Source organism: Myotis nattereri (genome assembly GCF_964212035.1).
Source record: "Myotis nattereri genome assembly, chromosome: 3".
Taxonomy (NCBI): Eukaryota; Metazoa; Chordata; class Mammalia; order Chiroptera; family Vespertilionidae; genus Myotis; species Myotis nattereri.
In genome coordinates, this window is record NC_138077.1 from 106,526,807 (window position 1) to 106,547,287 (window position 20,481).

The 20,481-nt window shown below is 37.5% G+C and overlaps 1 protein-coding gene across 1 annotated transcript in view; it reads right to left on the reverse strand.

The window, feature by feature from the left end:
* CPB1 (carboxypeptidase B1) overlaps positions 1 to 20,481 on the reverse strand; it is a 163,673-nt gene that overhangs the window by 14,026 nt on the left and 129,166 nt on the right. The window contains exons 4-9 of the mRNA XM_081087457.1: positions 8,647 to 8,746; positions 8,459 to 8,560; positions 7,498 to 7,599; positions 4,786 to 4,896; positions 4,607 to 4,697; positions 3,747 to 3,949 (exon numbers count right to left, since the gene is read on the reverse strand). Coding sequence (XP_080943583.1) covers positions 3,747 to 3,949; positions 4,607 to 4,697; positions 4,786 to 4,896; positions 7,498 to 7,599; positions 8,459 to 8,473 — 522 coding nt within the window. The 5' untranslated portion in view covers positions 8,474 to 8,560; positions 8,647 to 8,746. The remainder of the gene's footprint in view (positions 1 to 3,746; positions 3,950 to 4,606; positions 4,698 to 4,785; positions 4,897 to 7,497; positions 7,600 to 8,458; positions 8,561 to 8,646; positions 8,747 to 20,481) is intronic.

Below are 20,481 nucleotides of genomic sequence, written 5' to 3' on the forward strand. Positions count from 1 at the left end.
TATGATGCTGGGTTCCTACTTTTGAACTTAGAAGTGGTGTAATAATAATTACTATTACTAACAGTGCCATGTAGGCCTCTTTGGGAGGAAGGTGTACCAAAGATTGGGAGCTTCTCCATACTCAATAAATGCAAAGATATGAATAAGTTTGGGAGCCTTTTCAATCATGTCTGCTAGTTTTTATTTTCTGTGACAATGAAGAGGTCATACAATTCACTATTTCATTATCCTTTAGAATTTTGAAAATGTAAGTATATTCTTTATCTGGGCCTTAAACCTTCCTTTGAAGATAGTGATAGCTTTATAGCGAAGAAGTCAATACCAAGGAACCAGACAGTTTATTAAACCATTGGAAACTTACAGTGCACTTCCTATGAAAGTGATTTGCAAACTGGGAAGCAATGCATGTAAGATACTTCTATGATTCCTCACACTTTTTTTTACTGATCTGCTGAAGATATATTTTTGTAGCCTTCCATGTCATCCATGCTATTACTTATGTTTTTCTACCTCATTGGTCTTTTGCATTCCTATCTCTGCCTTTCTTCACTCTGAAAGTTGTCTCATGATATGGGCAACTGTCAGGCAATCTTCATCTAAGATCTTTCAGAAATGAAGCCACATAAATTTTCATCATGACTCAGACATCAAAGAATTGCTACTTATAATATGTCCTAGATTTGGGCTAAGAATGCTAATATAAGTAGAGAATAATTTCCTTCATCCTGGAGTCTTATTCTCTTTGAATATTTTTTCCCAATAAGTATAATCTTAAAAACTTTATAAGTATATAGAGAAATTAGAATTACACACACTCACGCCAAATTTTGTGTAAGATAAAATCTGCTTTGCATTACTTTAAGAAAATTCTGACTTATCTATAATGTGGTATGCCTAAAATTTATCTTATTAATTTTTCCTATGTTTTATTTCCTACTGTGGTCACATTTTCCTAACTGAGAATTAATTTGGAGGCACTAGAGTTGGATGGAACATTCATCTTTCTAGATCAAGACTTACTTTTTTTTTGATATCGATATTACAAATAAAAACCACAGAAAAGCTAATGTTTTTCTTTTTGAGAGACTCAAATTGTCTTTCAGGTACAAATATATTTATAATAACTATATAGTTATGAGCTGTCCTAGCAAAATGTGCCTAGGAAATAAGTAAGTTGAATTTATACAAAATAAGAAGAAAGTTGAAAGTATCTTTATTTATTCAAAAGACTTAAAGTTGCTTTGGAATGCCAACCAAAATCCAGATCCCAAAAGAATCAGATGATCAAATAACATCCACCTCAGATTTCACTAGTGGCATTTAAAAATTTCTTTTAAGATATGAGGCAAAAGTTTAATTATAGAAAACAATTATAAGAAAAAAAGTAACTTTTAAATGAATGAGTGTGATATAAGTAAAATTATATTTTGCATTTTAGTTACCTATCTGATTATGCTCTGAAAAATATAAGAAGTCACATGTACTTTTCCTTGAATTTATTAGTTTTGTGAATGTAAAAATAAACATCTAACGTAAGATTATTTTGTGGTTTGTGCTTATTTTGAGAATAGACTGTGAATAGTTTAGTTTGTTATAATTCTGTTTATTACACTCCTTTGCTAATTAGAATTTAAAAACAATTTTGGAGGGCAGGATTTCTAATATCTTTTTGTACATTACCTCTCTTTCCTTGATTTTAAATGAAGGAGTGATTGTTAGAGAGGAGCATTGGTGGCTCGCTTTCTAGGGATTGGCTTCACACTGCTGGGGGCATGCATGAACTGGCCCACCAAACCCACTAACTCGAGCCTTGAGTCTGTTTCTGGGTGAGACTACCATAGGAAGGAGCAAAAATTATTCAGGAGATTCTATAAGTAGAACTTTATTTTTTTTTAAAAAAGGATAATCTGTAGCAGTGGTTCTCAACCTTCTGGCCCTTTAAATACAGTTCCTCATGTTGTGACCCAACCATAAAATTATTTTCATTGCTACTTCATAACTGTAACGTTGCTACTGTTATGAATCGTAATGTAAATATCTGATATGCAGGATGGTCTTAGGCGACCCCTGTGAAAGGGTCCTTTGACCGCAAGGGGTCGCGACCCACAGGTTGAGAACCGCTTCTAGACTTTTAGAGTAGCCCAGATAGTATGTTAACTATATGGAGTGACAAAGTTTTCATCCAAAAGGGTTTACATTTATTCTCAAAATAAGAAAAAGCATTGAAACTTTGTGAAGCAGTTCAATTCAAAAGAATACTTTGTCTTAGTCTTTTAGAATTTATGTTTAAAACTAGTTGCTATTAAGCAAACTGGATATCCTGGTTATTGTTACACTTAATATGGTTTATAATTTTAGTTTTACTATTTTACTTACCAACTTATTAATGCTTAGTTATTATGGCTTTGTCTTTTTTATTTTGATGTGGTACAATTTAAACATATTCACATTAATTAAGCAAACAATACATGCCACCACCTCTCCATTGGTGACCAGTAATCTAGGACTGAAGTGAAGAGCTGACCACACCCATCTCTGGGACAGAGGGCCTTGAGCACCCACTGGAACACTGAGTATAATTGGAACAGTGAAATATTTAATGGTTCCAACTAATGATGTTTTCTTTGTTTTTTTGGCAACAGATAGGAAAAATGGGAAGCTTTTTGAGAAATAGCATTTTTTAAAAAAGAACAACCTTGTCAGCTATTAGCTATCATGTTTTTTTTCTAAGAGTCTGAATTATTTTTCTGTTTTGCTCTTCACAAAACATTTACAGCATTACATGTTTTATTTGGTCTTAGAAAGACTGAATCTGAAAGTACAAAGCAATATTTTTCACTTGTTAAAGTTACCGGGTCTTCAAATTTATGTATGTAGGTAAGCCAAATATCTATGTCATTGTCTAAGTAAAATACTTTTTTTGGGGGGGCATAACTCAAATGCTTTATTTTTAAATTTTTTTTCAAATGCTTTAAATCTTTTCTTTTAGATCACTGGTCCCAACTTCTGGCAGCCAGATGTTTCACAAATTTAAAAAAATATATTGTTTGAAGAATTCAAACCTCCTTATTTAAAAATAATATGTATTGATGTGTGATATTTGTTAATTATGTAATTTAGCTTTTCATGTAGTTATATCTTGATTCTCCAACAAGATTGCTAATTTTTTTTGAGTCAGGGATATTAATTATTTCCTATATCAAATAAGGACCCATTCACATCATTTTTTCATTGACTGATTTACTTTTGTGTCTCACCTCATCAAACAGTGAAATAAGCAATTTTAGGATCTCATCACAATCCAATGTCAACCAAATGTACCACATTCCTAATGACATCTGCCACACTCAGCCTATGTGAAATCCAGCTCAAGGCAACTTGACAAAATTGACTTTCTGATTAAGATTATACATGACATGAGGGAACTTTGTGGATTATCCCAGATGCCTCTGAAATCGTCATGAGAGTGAACACTGTGGTGAAGCAGGAGGAGGTGGAACTATTGTCATTTTGAAGATGAGTGAATAAACCACATGTTGGGACCATTCCCTGAATCAAAACCATATTTCTTTTAGATAATTTATTTAGCCACTTCTAGAGTCTCTGTAAATCTGTTGTAAGTCTTTTGCTTCTATTATCAAAAATTATTAATGGAACTTCTAGAAATTGTTCTTATATTTTTTTCCAATAATAGAATTTTAAAAATTTAACAGTGAAATACCATATCTACTGTCAAGACTACTTACCAACTCAACATTGTTTTCCGTGAGTTTGTAATCATAGGAGTAAGGGTAAAGCATCATCTGGGAGTAGGAGTGGATTGTCAGGTATGCTTTGATGGAAGACAGGTTGTTGCGGATGAAATTAGCCAGGGCCTTGGTCTCTTTTTCAGACTCTGCCGCAGGCCCACAGTAAGTTTCATCACAGGGGTTTCGAGATGCTCCAAGTTCTAGAAAACATATATTGTTAATGGTAAAGATCATCTACTAAAGTTCTCACAGGGCATATTTCAAACTTTCAAATCAGAGAGTTAAAGATAAGTGGTTTCCATAGGAGTACAAATAATCATCATCATGTATGTACACATTATAAACTATGTACACATTTAGTCACAAGATTAGGGAGTGTGTTTTTCAGCTGACAGCATGTGAAACCAGCAATGTTTCCCTGTGTAGTATTATACAGTGAGATCAATATAGTGTATGAAAATTAAAAAGTATGGAGCAAACTAATATCTATGAGAAATTTTCATATTATTGTAATCATTTACTGAGAATTGAATCACAAAATTATAATTCTATCACAATTTTGTTTAAATAGCTATTTAATGATGGTCTCCTCTCAATTATACATTCCATAAGTAGTAGGATTATGTCGGGTTTGTTCAGTCTTATGTTCCAGCATCTAGCATAGCTGGGAACACAATAGAGCACATAACACATTTTTATGGACTGAATAAACTCTTTTGTCTATGCTCTCAGAAATTAGAACTCTAAACTATAAAATTTTATATTTTTTCTTGTTTTAGATACTATTATGTTTCCTATTTTATTTTTCCTCCTGTGTTTCTCAACAGATACATGCAAATGGTCAGCCAGATACTTACTGCACCAACCAGCATCAAAATTTCTGTTGGGGTCTGTACCAATGCATTTAGTTCCATCATAGGTAGAGCGAGTCTTTCTCCACATTCGATTCTAAAAGTGGATTATATGGTTAGAACAAGTATAATAGAAAGTGGTTGGTTTTAATGTGATCAGTGTCTCTAAATAGTAGTTCATATACCTTGGTCCAGGTGTAGACATAGCCATCAATATTGACCACAGGCAAGACATAGAAGTCTAACTTGTCGAGAAATTCTGTCATGTGAATCTCACGTCCATAGGTGCGAACAGCCTGTGATGAATTACAAAGCAGAATTTCATGAAAGAATGGAATGCTGATGCTGTTAAAATTTACATAGATTAGATGATATTGACTTTGGTTAGATATTAATGTTTAAAAATCAATTAGCAAAATACTGCTGATAGTTTTGTTTAAAACACTTGTTTCTAATTTTTCTCTGTTTCCAGGATACTCTATTTCATCTTATGTATTCCACATAGTTATTATTTTTATTTTAATTTTTTACTTTAAAGTTCAACAAAGATTTAACAAAACTAAAGACTTTTAAATAACATACATACTCACTTCCTTTGCAATAATAACTGTGATAACTTTTTTCAAAGCTAGTAAGATATGAGGGTAAGACCCATTCTAGTAAGCAAGGAATGTCTATGGATGGCTATGCCTGTTTCTCACAATATCATCTAGAAATTTATTTAATTTCTATGAAACCTCCTGTAGATGGTCTATCCAGTGTCTATTATAGAAAAAGAATGAGAACCTCTTCCACTATAAATTGAGTTCACACTAATGGACTTTGGGGAGCATCTCACTGAGGCTCCAAGCTGCACAATGATGGAAGTCTTCTTTGTATGATTGTTTCTTAAGAAGGGAACTCTGTTAAGGGACTGGACTAGTTCTCCATGCTAAGAACACTTATCTGTGAATAAGGGCCTCATGCCCATTTATTATGTTCTGGTAGTCACAGTCCCGCAGGCCCGGAATTATTTTAAACTTAAATTTAACTCTCTCCTAAGTTTGCTTGAATAGACTTTATGGCATTTGAGGCTTTTATGAATTAATAGTTTTTATATACTCTTTGTGACTCTATGCATGTATGTTCATTACAATAACATGATAAAACATGGGCTTTTGAGGTTAGAGAAGCTATAGAACCATGTTTTTTCAATGGTCTACAATTTGGAGATAATCACAGTAATAATAAAAGTTCTTTCCCTAGAGGACATGTGGGGAAACATTCACTAAAGTTAAATGGTGGCAATTGGATACATAACATGTCTAGAAACCAAAACCATACAAATAGACACAAAAGTGCTTCACAGAAAAAAAATCATATTGTATACAATAATATTTTATATATTTAAAAACACTTTAATATTTTAAACCTTTAATCTATCTATGTAGAACCCTAATATGCAAATCGACTGACCAGCAGAATGACCAGGGGAATGACCAGTTGCTATGATGCACACTGACCACCAGGGGCAGATGCTCAACGCAGGAGCTGCCCCTAGCCTGCAGGCCCCGACCTGGCAGTGGTGGTGGGGGGTGGGGCCAGCGAGTAATCACCCCGCCAGTCACCCCACAGATCGGCCCTGATTGCCGGCCAGGCCTAGGGACCCTACCCATGCACGAATTTCGTGCACCAGTCCTCTAGTTTTGTAATAATTGTATAAGAGTTACAAGTACAGAGAGTTCCCATGTACCCTCCACTCAGCTTTTCCTAATGTTACCATTTACATAACTATGTTACAGGTATCAAAGTGATCCACTTTGGTATAAAAGTTTTATTCATATTTCACCAGCTTTTCTACTAATGTCCTTTTTCTGTTCTAGGACCCCCACACTGCATTTGGCTGTCATGTCTCCATAGTCTCCTCTTATCTGAGACACTTCCTCAGTCTATCTTTGTCTTTTGTGATTTGGCACTTCTATTGAAGAGTGCTGTCTAGTTATTTTGCAGGAGGTCCCTCAATTGAGCTTCTCTGATATTTTTAATAATTAGAGAAAGATTATGCATTTTGGTGAAGAATACCATAAAAACCATGTACCTTTTCAGTGCATAACATTAGAGAGCACATTGTATTGATTTTGTCTCATACTGATGATGTTAACCTTGATCATTGTTAAGGTAGTTCCTGCTAGGATTCTCCACTGTAAATTTTATAATCTGGTACATATCTTTCAGTAGGTACTTTTAGGATGGCAAATATTTTATTTCTCTTTAAGTTTTACCCCCAAATTTTTGTGCATATCCACTGATTTTCCTGAAATTATTATTACTATAGTGTTCTAATGGTAATTTTCTATTTTGCTCATTCTTTGTACATCTGTTAGTTGCAATTCTGTAAGAAAGACTTGTTCCTTCTTTCCTTTTTATTAACTTATTTAATAATCTATTTATATCAATATGGGCTCATGGGTATTTAAGAATTTTAGTTTTTAAAGGACTTTCACATATATCTTATAATTAGAATTATAAGGGTTGAAAACAGTACCATTTATGGTAGGGAGCTATATGTACTATTTTCTTTTATTATAAGGCATGCAGTGATTAGTATCCAGAAGGTAAAGATCAAGTTAGTGTTTATCTACAAACATGAACTTTCATCCACTATACTACCTATTAGCCTTTCCACCAAAGGTGGGTGTGAAATTCAAGTAAATACAATTTGCTAACTGTTTTTATTTTAAAACTTGCTTTATGAAGGTCTTTTGGTGAGAGTTGCAACTAACACCCAAAAATAAGAACTTGAAATTATGATTTTTTCTGTTATTATTCTCTTCTATTATAGCTAGGTTGTAAGGAATTGATTGAAGTAAAATAATACTTTCTACTTCTCTCTTCCCTAAATCATTTTACATACTGACCTCTCTCACAAACCACTGGCAGAATGCTGGGGAAATCCACTCTCTGGCATGGAAACCGCAGTCCATGAAAATAGCAGGCTTATTGGGTCCAGGTTTACCAACCTATTGCAAACAAAAGGAAAACTATTATTCATTAAATTTGGAGCTTACCAGTCACTACCCTTCTGAGCCTTAGATTTAACAGGTGAAACTTGACAGCAGCAAGAAATATATTCCGTGATTAAATTAAAACATCATACTAGCACAGTATGTTCTTGCCACTATAACCCAGTGTTTGAGCTGAAGGCTTATTGAGCCCTATCTGTGGTCTTACATGGTTGTTTATTACTTTTATTAAGCTTGATAAGCACATATTTTCAGAAGGTGCTTAATTACCCTGCTTAATTGTCCTCATGTGAAGCTTATTTTCAGCTGCTATTATTAGGTGACAGGTCCAAGACAACTAGAAGAATAATTAGAAATAATAGTGATTATTGCTAATCTTGTAAGAATTTTTCTTCTCTTCCACTTATTCCTTGTCTTTTTATATTATTAGAATTATATGACCTAAATGGTTTTAGAAGATGACAGAAACAAATTGTTGATACACTTTGTAATGTTGTCTGATAGACATGAAGTTTATGAAACTCTTTAGCAAATGGATTTGCAAACATCTGGGGGAAAAGAATTTCATCAAGGTAGATGATCATTTACATTGCTTAGACTCGGAGGAAAGTGGTTAAATTTATAGGACATCCACTTTATTGCATTTTTTCTTTTGAATAAAAGTCAACATAATGATTTAAAAATCCATGTATGATAAAAGAAGCTGGGAAATCTGTTTGATTCCCTGGGGGATATAGGCAGTGAAAGAATTTTAACAATGTTTGGGATGAGTATATCTGGGAATAGATGTTAATGTGTTGGAATTCATCGATTTAAAGCCCTCAGATATGGCAAGGTCATGGTTAAAAACAATTACCTTGAGGAGGTACATAGTGCGTCCTTCAAATGTGGTGCCGATTGCACTGCGAGAGATGAGGTCTGGATTCTCACTGGCAACTTGCTGAGTCCAAGCTTCTATCTACCAAATGGAACCATATAGATTAATGTGGCATTTTTGGTTCAATCCCCAAAGTAATGTCTTACTAAATGATGTGCAAGTCCTACCGTTTCCCAGTTGTTGTATTTCTCATAACTGTGTCCAGTCGCACGGACCTGGCTGTCAAACTGAGCCTCCAGAATAGATCTCAGGTTGCTTATTAATACCCTGCAATGAACCAAAATGTATGAACATAAGTACATTTCTCAGTGAACACAGGAGAAAACCAAGAGCCACTGCATAAATAGACGGTTCAATGCGTTCTCCATGGAGTCACATGTGTTCTCTGATAGTTCCTAACATCTTTCACATTGAGCTGATAATCCCAAATGGTTAGCAAATCACTGAGAAGGATACTGCAGAGTGTGAGCAAGATTGGCTCTTCCTGAGTCCAAACTTCACATTTTGGGGTGTTTTGGACTCTAAACTTGAAAAATGGTATCTGGGGTACTCTAAGCTAGGGCCTTGGCTGCACACAAAAGTGTGCACTTGAGCCTTATCTGCGGTCTCTCTTCCTCAGGACATTCCTGGTATTAGCACTAGAAGTCCCATGTCCCAGGAGCCTAGTCAGTCCCAGGTAAACTGGGACATGTGGTCACTGGAGGTCTTCATGTTTTTGAGAAAAATATCTTGGGTGGAAATTCAAAAATATTAAGACTAAAGATTTAGTAGACAAGAATACTGGGTTTAAAGACCTTGTTTCTGCCTGCCTGTCTTTCGAGTGTTCAAAGAAGTCTAAGAATGATTCTGTAGCAAGGTAATATGAAAATTGGTGATAGAGTCTCTGAGGCTTATTTCTATAAATGATTGTTCAGGTGAAAATTCCTGCTGTCAAAGGCAGGCCTGAGGGTGTGTGTATGTATGACTTCATTTCTCTTTGCTACTTTTGAGTGGAAAGTGTTTTGAAGGGACAAAATTTTATGAACATCAATGTCCTTAATCACAGCACTGTGAATGCTATGGACAGAAGCCAGCTTGAAAAACTTCTATTAACCACAGTCAAACCTTGAAATGTTTTTATCTAACACACTGAGAATTGCAGCCCCACATCAAAAGTCTGCCTCTCCTCCGGCTGCCCCAAGGGCACTCTGATGAGGAGCGGCAGCAACATCCTCTGAACTCCCCCTTGTCGCTCCTTCATTTGGTTAACTTGGGCATGAACTTGTGTCTATTTATGGAAAATGCAATAAATTAATACAAAATGATATTGCTTCCTAGCAAAAGGCAAATACTGTCTTAAGGCAGATATTTTTTTAAAGGAAAAGGAGCAGGTTTTAAAATGTATTCTGTGGAAAAAGAATTTTCTGCCATCAGGACTCTGTCAGTGCATTGGTTTCTATGGCTGCCTTAAATTACCACAAACAACATGGATTTATTATTTTACACTTATGTGGGTCAGAAGTCCTACACAGGTCTCTGGGCTAAAATCAGGAAGTCAGCAGAGCTCAGTTCCTTCTGGAGGCTGAGGAGAGAATCTGATTCCTTGCCCTTACTGGCTGCAAGAGGCACATTCCTTGGCTCTTTGCTGTGCTCCCCCACTTGGAAACCAACAGCTGAGGCTCAAGTCCTTCTCACATCACAGCATCTGATCTCCTCTTCTGCCTCATTCTTCCGATTTTAAGGATTCTTTCGATTACAGTGGACCTATTTGGACAATTCAGTATAACGTACCTACTTTAAGGCCAGCTGCTTAGCAACCCTAATTCCATCTACACCACTAATTCCTCTTTGTCAGTTAACATAATATGTTCAAATGCTCGTGGGTTAAGATGTAGACCTTTTGGAGGGACCGTCATTCTGCCTGCTGTGGTTAGGTGCTATAATGATATTCAACATCCACATTGAATTGTTAGGGAAGAGGGGAGAAGTAGAAAAATCCTAAATTAGAAATCAAGATCAGAGTCATAGTTTTGCCTAATTCATAATTTTATAATTTTTGGAATGGGAGCATTTGATTATCTGGTATTTAATGTTCTTTTCAGTTCTAAGATGCAATGACTTGACTCAAATCTATGGACCTTGGTCATTTACATAGATGTCTTCCAAGGTTTATGAAGAAAGAATTAAACTATGGTAAAATTGCTAGTTACCATTTTCATAAAATTCAGGAAAGCACAGAGAAAGCTAATCTCTAGAATAGAAATAGTTTAAGAAAATAATTTTCAAATATAACTAAAAACAAAACAAAACCCTGAAAACTTAAAAAGAAAATAAAAAGCAGAAAATTTAAAGAAAACAACTACATTCTAAAATCATCAAATTGAAAAAGAACAAATCCTACTAAATAAGGATGAACTTGTCTGACCAAATGACAAAACTAAAAATCCAAAGGGGAAACTGTAAATGATATCTATTTTCACTTCATTTTAACAGATTTCCCATCGTCAGTGAGCAGGTACTATAGTATATGGGTTATAGAGCTTCTTCGTGGGGTGCCCATTGAAAAGAAGTAATCAGTTAATTGCTTCCAGGCATTCCACACCATCAGGACTTCCATTAGACATTTGTATCTAAGACCATAACCATGGCGATGATCACTCATCTATGGGGAACCGACTCTGATAAAGAGGCCACAGAGCTCCCACAGCACATCCTGCCCTTTTTCCTGTACCCGATCATCAAATTCAAATTATTTAGGAGAATCAGTGGCTGTGTAGGGGTTGGTGTTTTGTTCAGTACTAAGACAAGACATTCTGTTAGCATTGTTACTGTGTTAAATATTAAACATTTTAATCAATAACCAGAAGCATAAAAATAAGTTACATTTAAGATGACCCCTAAAAGTAAAAGTATCCTTGGGTAACTTGCAAAACAGAATGAGGTTGAAATATGGTGCTGAGTTTTGCTTGAAGGCTGGGGATTGACCTCAAATGATCTTTCCAGCCCTATGATTATTTGATTTTATTAGATTTAGGACAAAACACTCTTTACTATATTACAAAATATTATTACTAAATAATGAGCCTCTATATTAGGAGATTAAAACAATGCCTCTTAATGTAATAGAGAGCATATTACGGCTCCAAATACAGAGGCATGTACACTATTTTATACTTTCATATGTTCCTTGTATTTTGCTATCCAACTTCTTTTTTAAAAATATGCAGGCAATTTAGATAATAGGGACTCCCAACAAAGCAAGGAGTACAGTGGTGAAAAGGAGAGATGTGACTCCATTCTCTCCACCTTTCAGGTCCCTGGAAAAGGAGCATTTGCTTAGTCTGGAAGTGTGCCTCCCACTGTGGAAGAACACTATGATGCACTCACTGCTCTCTGAGGACACGTCCCTGAACGAATCTGAATACATAGAAAAATGATGTTATAGGCTGTTAGCAACAATCAGTCTTCCCTGGAGTGGAGACTGACACCATCCAATTCCTAGTCTCTCTATATCTAATAACTATTTAAAAATAGTAATTTTTCTGGGTACACACATTGTGATTTTTTCCCATGGTAATTCAGAATCTGATTAAAGTTGTCAAATGATACAAGTCTTATTGAAGAGGGTTGGAACCACTGAAACATCTGAAAAGCTATTTTTCTTGGATTTATGCCTTAGAGTATACAAACAACTACAAATTCTTGTGGCAGGAAATAGTCTAAAGTCTAAACACAAATTAGTTACCATATGAGGTCATAATGGGATACACAGGGACTGCTTGCAGCCCTGGCAAGGATATTGCTTGTGTGCTTCTCCAGGGTTTCTAGGGACTTATTATTATTTAACTAGAGGCCTGGTACATGAATTCCTGCACATTGAAAGGTAATTAATTAGAAGAAATATTTTAGAGGCCAGGGAGGGGCCGTGGGAGGTTGGCTCCAGGGCATAGGAGGTTGGCTCCAGGGTGTGTCTGGCCTGACTCTCCTGATAGGCAAAACCTTAGCAGCAAGCTAACCTACCTGTTGGAGTGTCTGCCCCCTGGTGGTCAGTGAGTGTCATAGCGACTGGTCAAGCAGTTGAGTATATATATATATAATATATATTATTGCCTATTAGGCTTTTATATAGAGAGATATTTAGAAAATTATATGCTACAAATGTGTGCCACAGTGAACAGAGAAGCAAAAAGTAACAAGATCTTATCCCTTAGGGAACGTCCTGTGTTCTAGGTAAGAGTGTTCACACAGAGTTCCCAAAAAGTTTACCCACTAAATAAATACATGGATTTTCCACCCAATATGAGGAGATTGATGTGTGATTAGAAGTCATTTTACTAGTTTGTGAGATGGGTAGAGTTAGGACATCATTCGGGTGGTTAGGCCGAGCTTATCCTTTTTTCTTAAAAAATTACGAAGACACTGTCATCTTTTTGAATGTTAATGAAGCTCCTACAGACTAAGAATTTAGAAGTGTTTCCTAGTCCTATATAATAAAGATATAATATGCAAATTAACCATCATGCCCTCGCACAAGATGGCTGCCCCCATGTGGTCAAAGATGGCCACCCCCATGTGGTCACAAGATGGCCACCACAAATGGCTGGCAGGGGATAGCAGTTGGGGGTGACCAAGACTGCTGGGGAGGGCAGTTAGGTCTAACCAGGCCAGCAAGGGAGGGCAGTTGGGGGCAATCAAGCCGGCAGGGGAGCAGTTAGGCATGGATCAGGCTGGCAGGGGAGTGGTTAGGGGGTGATCAGGCTGGCAGGGGAGTGGTTAGGGGGTGATCAGGCAGGCAGGCAGAAGCAGTTAGGGGCAATCAGGCAGCAGGCAGGCAAGCGGTTGGGAGCCAACAGTCCCGGATTGTAAGAGGGATGTCTGACTGCCAGTTTAGGCCCAAGGAGTCCCAGATTGGAGAGGGTGCAGGCTGGGCTGAGGGACAACCCTCCCCCAGTGCACGAATTTCATGCACCAGGCCTCTAGTGTAATAATAAAAGCAAAATATCACAAATATGAATCTAAATCACATTTTGAAACTTACTGTGTTATATCTTCGTTTTAAAAAGACAGTCAATTCTTTTTTTTTAAATTTCTTTATTGGTTAAGGTATTACAAATGTGTCCTCATCCCCCCATTAACTCCCAACCTCTCCCCCCCCCCCACTCATGTTCTTATCCCCCTGTTGTCCATGTCCATTGGTTTGGCTCATATGCATGCATACAAGTCCCTTGGTTGATCTCTTCCCCTTACCCCCACCCTCCCCTACTTTCCCTCTGGGGATAGATAGTCTGATCGCTGTTTCTCTGTCTTTGGATCTGTCCCTGTTCATCAGTCTATGTAGTTCTCTATATTCCACAAATGAGTGAGATCATGTGGTATTTATCTTTCTCTGACTGATTAATTTCACTTAGCATACAGTCAATTCTTAAGGTCAAATTCATATTCACAGGCAGAAGCATATAGCTAAGCTATGAGAAGCATGATAATGGGATTAAACATAATACTTTCTGTTGACCTTTAGAAAATGTACAATCTCCCTCTTTGTATAATATTAAACCATAGCAGCATTCTTAGCAATAGAAATATTAGATGCAATATATTTACATATTGTTTTGTTTTATCTTCACAACTGCCCTTTGAAAAAGGCATCATATTCTCATTTTATACAGAAGGAAATTGAAGCTCAGAAAGGTTAAGCAAATTGTCCAAACTCACACAACCACGAGGTTGCAGAGCCAGGATTTGAATTTGATTTGCTTTTTTTTCAAAGCATTTACTTGTTGTATTATGCTGCACCACTTCTGAAACAGGTACAGATTTTACTAATGAAAACACTGACATGTTCAATAGCATAGATACTATACTATATATTTAAGATGTGAAAAACAAGAAATTTTCTGATAAAATGATGTAGGTCACATTTTCTCAAAATATAATGAAGAGTTGAGCTTGTGATAGGGAATTGTTGGGTAAACGTTTGGATGTTCAGGACTAGAACCTGAGACTGCTCCTTTTCTCCATGCCGACCCACTCCCTGGATGAACTCTGCTTAGGACTAAAGCCTCATTTTCTCCTTCCCTGTAGAATAAATGCCTTTAAGTTAACATGGTCTCTCCAGTTTTAAGCCTTAGCATATAGTCTGTTCCCTGCATAGCATGATTTTTTCTTATCTTTGTCAAGCTAATTACTACTTATCTTTCAGTTCTCAGCTGAAGCCTCATTTATTAGGGTGCCCCTTTCTTTTATTCATTTATTAACTTTTATTGAATGTATTAGGATGACATTAGTTAATAAAACTGTAAAGGTTTCAGATGTATACATCTATAATACATCATCTGTATTTTGTATTATGTGTTGACCATTCCAAGTCAAGTCTCCTCCCATTACCATTTATCCCCCCTTTATCCTCTTCTACCTCTTCCCAACCCCTTTTCCCACAACTGTTTTCTATGTCTATGAGTTCTTTTTAAAATTTGCTTAATCACTTTACCTTTTTCACTCAGCCCTCCAGCCCTCCTCCTCTCTGACAGCTGCCAGTCTGTTCTCCATATCTATGATCTGATCCTATTTGTTAATTTATTTTGTTTATTAGATTCCACCTATAAGTGAAATTATATGGTACTTGTATTTCTCTGGCTGGCTTATTATTTTACTTAGCATAATGCTCTCCAGGTCCATCCATGCTATCTTAAAAGGTAAGGTTTCCTTCTTTTTTTTATGGCCGAGTTTTATCCCATTGTGTAAATGTACCACAGCTTTTTTTATCCATTCATCTATGATCGGCACTTGGGTTGCTTCCAAATCTTGGCTATTGTAAATAATGCTGCAATGGACATAGGGATGTATGTTTCCTTTTGAATTAGTGTTTTGAATTTCTTTGGATATAGCCCAGAAGTGTAATTTCTGGGTCATAAGACAGCTCCAGTTTTAGTTTTTTGAGGTAACTCCATATTGCTTTTCACACTGGCTGCAACAGTCTGGATTCTCTTTTCTGCACATCCTCCTCAGCACTTGTTGATTATTGATTTACTGATGACAGCCATTCTGACAGGTGAGAGGTGATATTTCATTGTGGTTTTGATTTGCTTTTCTCTGATGATTAATGATATTGGGCATCTTTTCACATGTGAGTCCTCTTTGGAGAAGTATCTATTCAGGTCCTTTGCCCATTTTTAAATTAGGTTATTTGTTTTTTTGGCATTAAGTTGTATAAGTTCTTTATACATTTTGGATATTAACCCCTTATTGGATGTGTCATTGGTAAATGTGTTCTTCCATTCAGTGGGTTGTCTGTTCATTTTGTTGATGGTTTCTTCTGCTGTGCAAAAACTCTTTACTTTGATGTAATCCATTTTGTTTGTTTTCCTTGCCCAAAGCAATATATCAGAAAAAAATATTGCTACAAGAAATGTTCGAGATTTTACTGCCTATATTATCTTCTAGGATTTTTATGGTTGCTAGTCTAGCATTTAAGTCTTTAATCCATTTTGAGTTTATTTTTGCATATGTTGTAAGAAGGTGGTCTAGTTTCATTTTTTTGCATGTGTCTGTCCAATTTTCTCAACACTATTTACTGTTTTTATCCAATTGTATGTTTTTTTGCCTTCTTTGTCAAATATTAATTGGCATGGGTCTATTTCTGGGCTCTCTATTCTGTTCCATTAATCTCTATGACTGTTTTTATGCTAGTACTACACTGTTTTGATTACTATGGGCTTGTAGTATTGTTGATATCAGCCAGCATGATTACCCCAACTTGGTTCTTCTTTCTCAAGATTGCTGTGGCTATTTGGAGGTCTTTTGTGATTACATATAAATTTTTTGAATATTTGTTGTAGTTCTATGAAATGCACTATTGGTGTCTTGATAGGAATTGTGATGAATCTATAGATTGCTTTGGGTAGTATAGACATTTTAATGATGTTAATTCTTCTTATCCATGAACATGATATATGCTTCCACTTATATGTATGTTTTTCAATTTCTTTCTTCAGTGTCTTATAATTTTCCAAGTACAGGTTTTTTTACAACCTTGGTTAAATTTATTCCTAGTTATTTTTTGTGATGCAATTATAAATGGGATTGTTTTATTAGTCTTCCTTTCTTTTGTTTTTATATATTGATATTGATTTTAGAGAGGAAGGGAGAGGGAGATAGAAACTTCAATGATGAGAGTGAATCATTGATTGGCTGCCTCCTGTATGCCCCCTATTGGGGATCGAGCCCACAACCCAGGCTTGTGCCCTGACCGGGAATCAAACTGTGATGTCCTGGTTCATAGGTCGATGCTCAACCACTGAGCTACACTGGCTGGTCTTTAGTTTTCTTTTCTTATAGTCATTGCTAGAGGCCTGGTGCATGAAATTCATGCACTGGGAAGGGAGTGTCCCTCAGCCCAGCCTGCATCCTCTCCAATCTGGGACCCCTAGGGGGATGTCCAACTGCCGGTTTAGGCCTAAACCGGCAGTTGGACATCTCTTTCACAAGCCGGGACTGCTGGCTCCCAACCACTTGACTGCCTGCCAGCCTGATCACCCACTAACCACTTCCCTGCCAGCCTGATCAATGCCTAATTGCTCCCCTGCTGGCCCGATTGCCCCAACTGGCCTCCCCTGCAGGCCTGGTTGCCCACAACTGCCCTCCCCTGCAGGCCTGGTCACCCACAACTGCCCTCCCCTGCCAGCCCAGTCACTCCTAACTGCCCTCCCCTGCCAGCCATCTTGTGGCAGCCATCTTTGACCACATGGGGGAGGCCATCTTGTGGAAGGGTGTGATGGTCAATTTGCACATTACCTCTTCATTATATAGGATTGGTGTATAAAAATTCAAATGATTTCTGGATATTTATTTTGTATTCTGCTACTTTACTGAATTCATTTATCAGTTCTAATAGTTTTTTGGTGGAATTTTTAGGGTTCTCTCTCTATTGCTTCATCTATCTATCTATCTATCTATCTATCTATCTATCATCTATCTATCAATATAATGACTGTTTTACTTCTTCCTTTCCAATTTGGGTGTGTTTTATTTATTCTGATTGCTGTGGATAGAACTGAGTAAAAGTATGGTAAAAGTGGACATTCTTGTCTTGTCCTGATCATAAGGGAACGAAGCTAGTTTTTGCCCATTGAGTATGATGCTGGCTATGGGTTTGCCATATATGGTCTTTATTATGCTGAAGTATGTTCCCTCTATTCCCACTATGCTGAGAGTTTTTATTATAAATGGGTGCTGGATTATATCAAATGCTTTTTCTGCATCTATTGATATGATCATGTGATTTTGGTTCTTCATTTTATTTATGTGATGTATCATATTCATTGATTTGTGGATATTGTACCAACCTTGCATCCCCAGAATAAATCTCACTTGATCATGGTGTTTGTTTTTTTTAAGGTATCGCTGGACTTGGTATTCTTATATTTTGTTGAGTATTTCTGCATCTATGTTCATCAGAAATATTGGCCTATAATTCTATTTCTTTCTAATGTCTTTATCTGGTTTTGGAGTTAGGATAATTCTGGCCTCATAAAATGAGCTTTGGAGTCTTCCTTCTTTTTAATTTTTTATAATAGTTTGAGAAGGATAGGTGTTCGTTCTTTAAATGTTTGGCAAAATTTACCTGTAAAACTATCCAGTTCAGGACTGTTGTTTTTTGGGAATTTTTTGATAACTGCTTTAATTTATTAGTTGTTATCTCTTCATTCAGATTTTCTTATTCTTCCTGATTCAGTTTTGTAAGATTGTATGTTCCTAGGAATTTATCCATTTCTTCCAGATTGTGCCATTAGTTGTTCGTAATATTTTCTTACAATCTTTTGTATTTCTTTGGTGTCAGTTGTTACTTCTCTTCTTTTATTTATGATTTCATTTATTTACTGCTTTTAAGATTCTTTCTTTGCCCTTAACCTTTGCCATTTTAATTATAATGTGTCTTAGTGCGGGTCTCTTTTGGTTCATCTTGTTTGGGACTCTTTGCCTTTCCTGTACTTGTGTATCTTTTTCTTTCACCAGGTTAGAAAATTTTCAATTATTATTTCTTCAAATATTTTCTTGATCCCTTGCTCTCTCTCTCTCTCTTTTTTTTTTTTCTCTTTCTGGTACACCTATGATGTGGATATTGTTACACTTTATGTTGTTCCAAGGGTCCCTTAAACTACCTTACTCTTTAAAAATTCTTTTTCTTTTGCTGCTACTTTGTCTTCCAAATCATTGATTCAGCCTTCTGCTTCATTCAACCTATTGTTTATTTCTTATAGTGTAATAGAGGCCCGGTGCACAAAAATTTGTGCACTCGGGGGGGGGGCGGGGGGGAGGGTTCCTCAGCCCGACCTGTGCCCTCTTGCAGTCTGGGACCCCTTGGGGGATGACCACCTGCTGGCTTATGCCTGCTCTCCGAGGGATTGGGCCTACGATGGCAATCAGACATCCCTCTGGCAGCCCAGCAGCCCTCAGGGGATGTCCACTTGCCAGCGGGGAGCAGACCTAAGCTGCAGTCAGACATCCTTAGAGCTGCTGAGGAGGCAGGGGAGGCTCCCACCACCACTGCTGTACGGGCAACCATCAGCCTGGCTTGTGGCTGAGCAGAGCTCCCTCATGTGGGAGTGCACTGACCACCAGGGGACAGCTCCTGCATTGAGCGTCTGCCCCCTGGTGGTCAGTGTGTGTCATAGTGACCAGTCATTCCCAGTCTTTCTGCTGTTAGGGTCAGTTTGCATATTACCCTTTGATTACATAGGATAGAGGCCTGGTGCACCGGTGGGGGCCGGCTGGTTTGCCCTGAAGGGTGTCCCGGATCAGGGTAGGGGTCCCGCTGGGGTGCCTGGCCAGCCTGGGTGAGGGGCTGATGGCTATTTGCAGCTAGTCAGACCCCCTTCAATGAGGGGGGTCCCCACTGGTGCGCCTGGCCAGCCTGGATGAGGGGCTGATGGCTGTTTTTAGGCTGGCCACACCCCCTTTAGGGTGGGGGTCCCCACTGTGGTGCCTGGCCAGCCTGGGTGAGGGGCTGAGGGCCGTTTTCAGGCTGGCCAGCGACTGAAGCTCCCAGCCTCTCCTTTTTTTTCTTTTTTTTTAATTCTGGGATTTATTTACCTTCTATAATTGAAACTTTGTTGCTGTCACTGGAGCTGAGAGCCGGCTCCAGCTTGAGGCCACAGCCTGCTGAAAGCAGGTATCTGGGGTTTGTTTATCTTCTATAATTGAAACTTCATTGCTGTCACTGGAGCTGAGAGCTGGGCCACAGCAGGCTGGGAACCTTGGCTTCCTCCATCACTGGAGCAAGCAAGCCTCCTGCTCACTTCAGCTGTGTGGCTGCCGGCCGCCATCTTGGTTGGCAGTTAATTTGCATATCACCCTGATTAGCCGATGGGAAGTGTAGCGAAGGTACGGTCAATTACCCTTTTTGTCTTTTATTAGATAGGATTCTTCATTTCAGATATTGTATTCTTCAGTTCTGACTGGTTCTTTTTATGGTTTTTATGTTTTTTTAATGCTTGTTATCTCTTTGTTTAAGTTCTCACTAAGTTCCTTGAGCACCATTATAACCATTTTTTTGAACTCTATATCTGGTAAATTGCCTGCATTTGTTTCATTTAGCTCTTTTTCTGGAGATTTTTTTTTTCTTTCATTTGTGGCATATTTCTTTGTCTCCTCCTTTTGGCTGCCTCTTTGTGTTTATTTCTATGTATTAGATAGATTTTTTATGAGTTCTAGGATAGGTTAAGTGGCCCTATGTAGTAGGTGTCCTATGGAACCCAGTGGTGCTATCTCCTTGATCATCTGAGCTGGGTCCTCCAGGAATGTTTTTTATGTGGGTTATATGGGCCCTCCTGTTGTAATTGAGTCTTGATTTCTATTGGTCTGTTTGTGTGTAGGGCCGAACCTCAGGCTGGCTGATTGTGAGGACCCATGTGTTTCTCAGTGTGCTAGCTGCTGTGCAGGTACGAACCACATAAGGCAAATTACACCTCAGCAAGGTCTGGAGTCTGCCAAATCTCCTTTTGGATCTGCCATTTGTGAAGCTAATT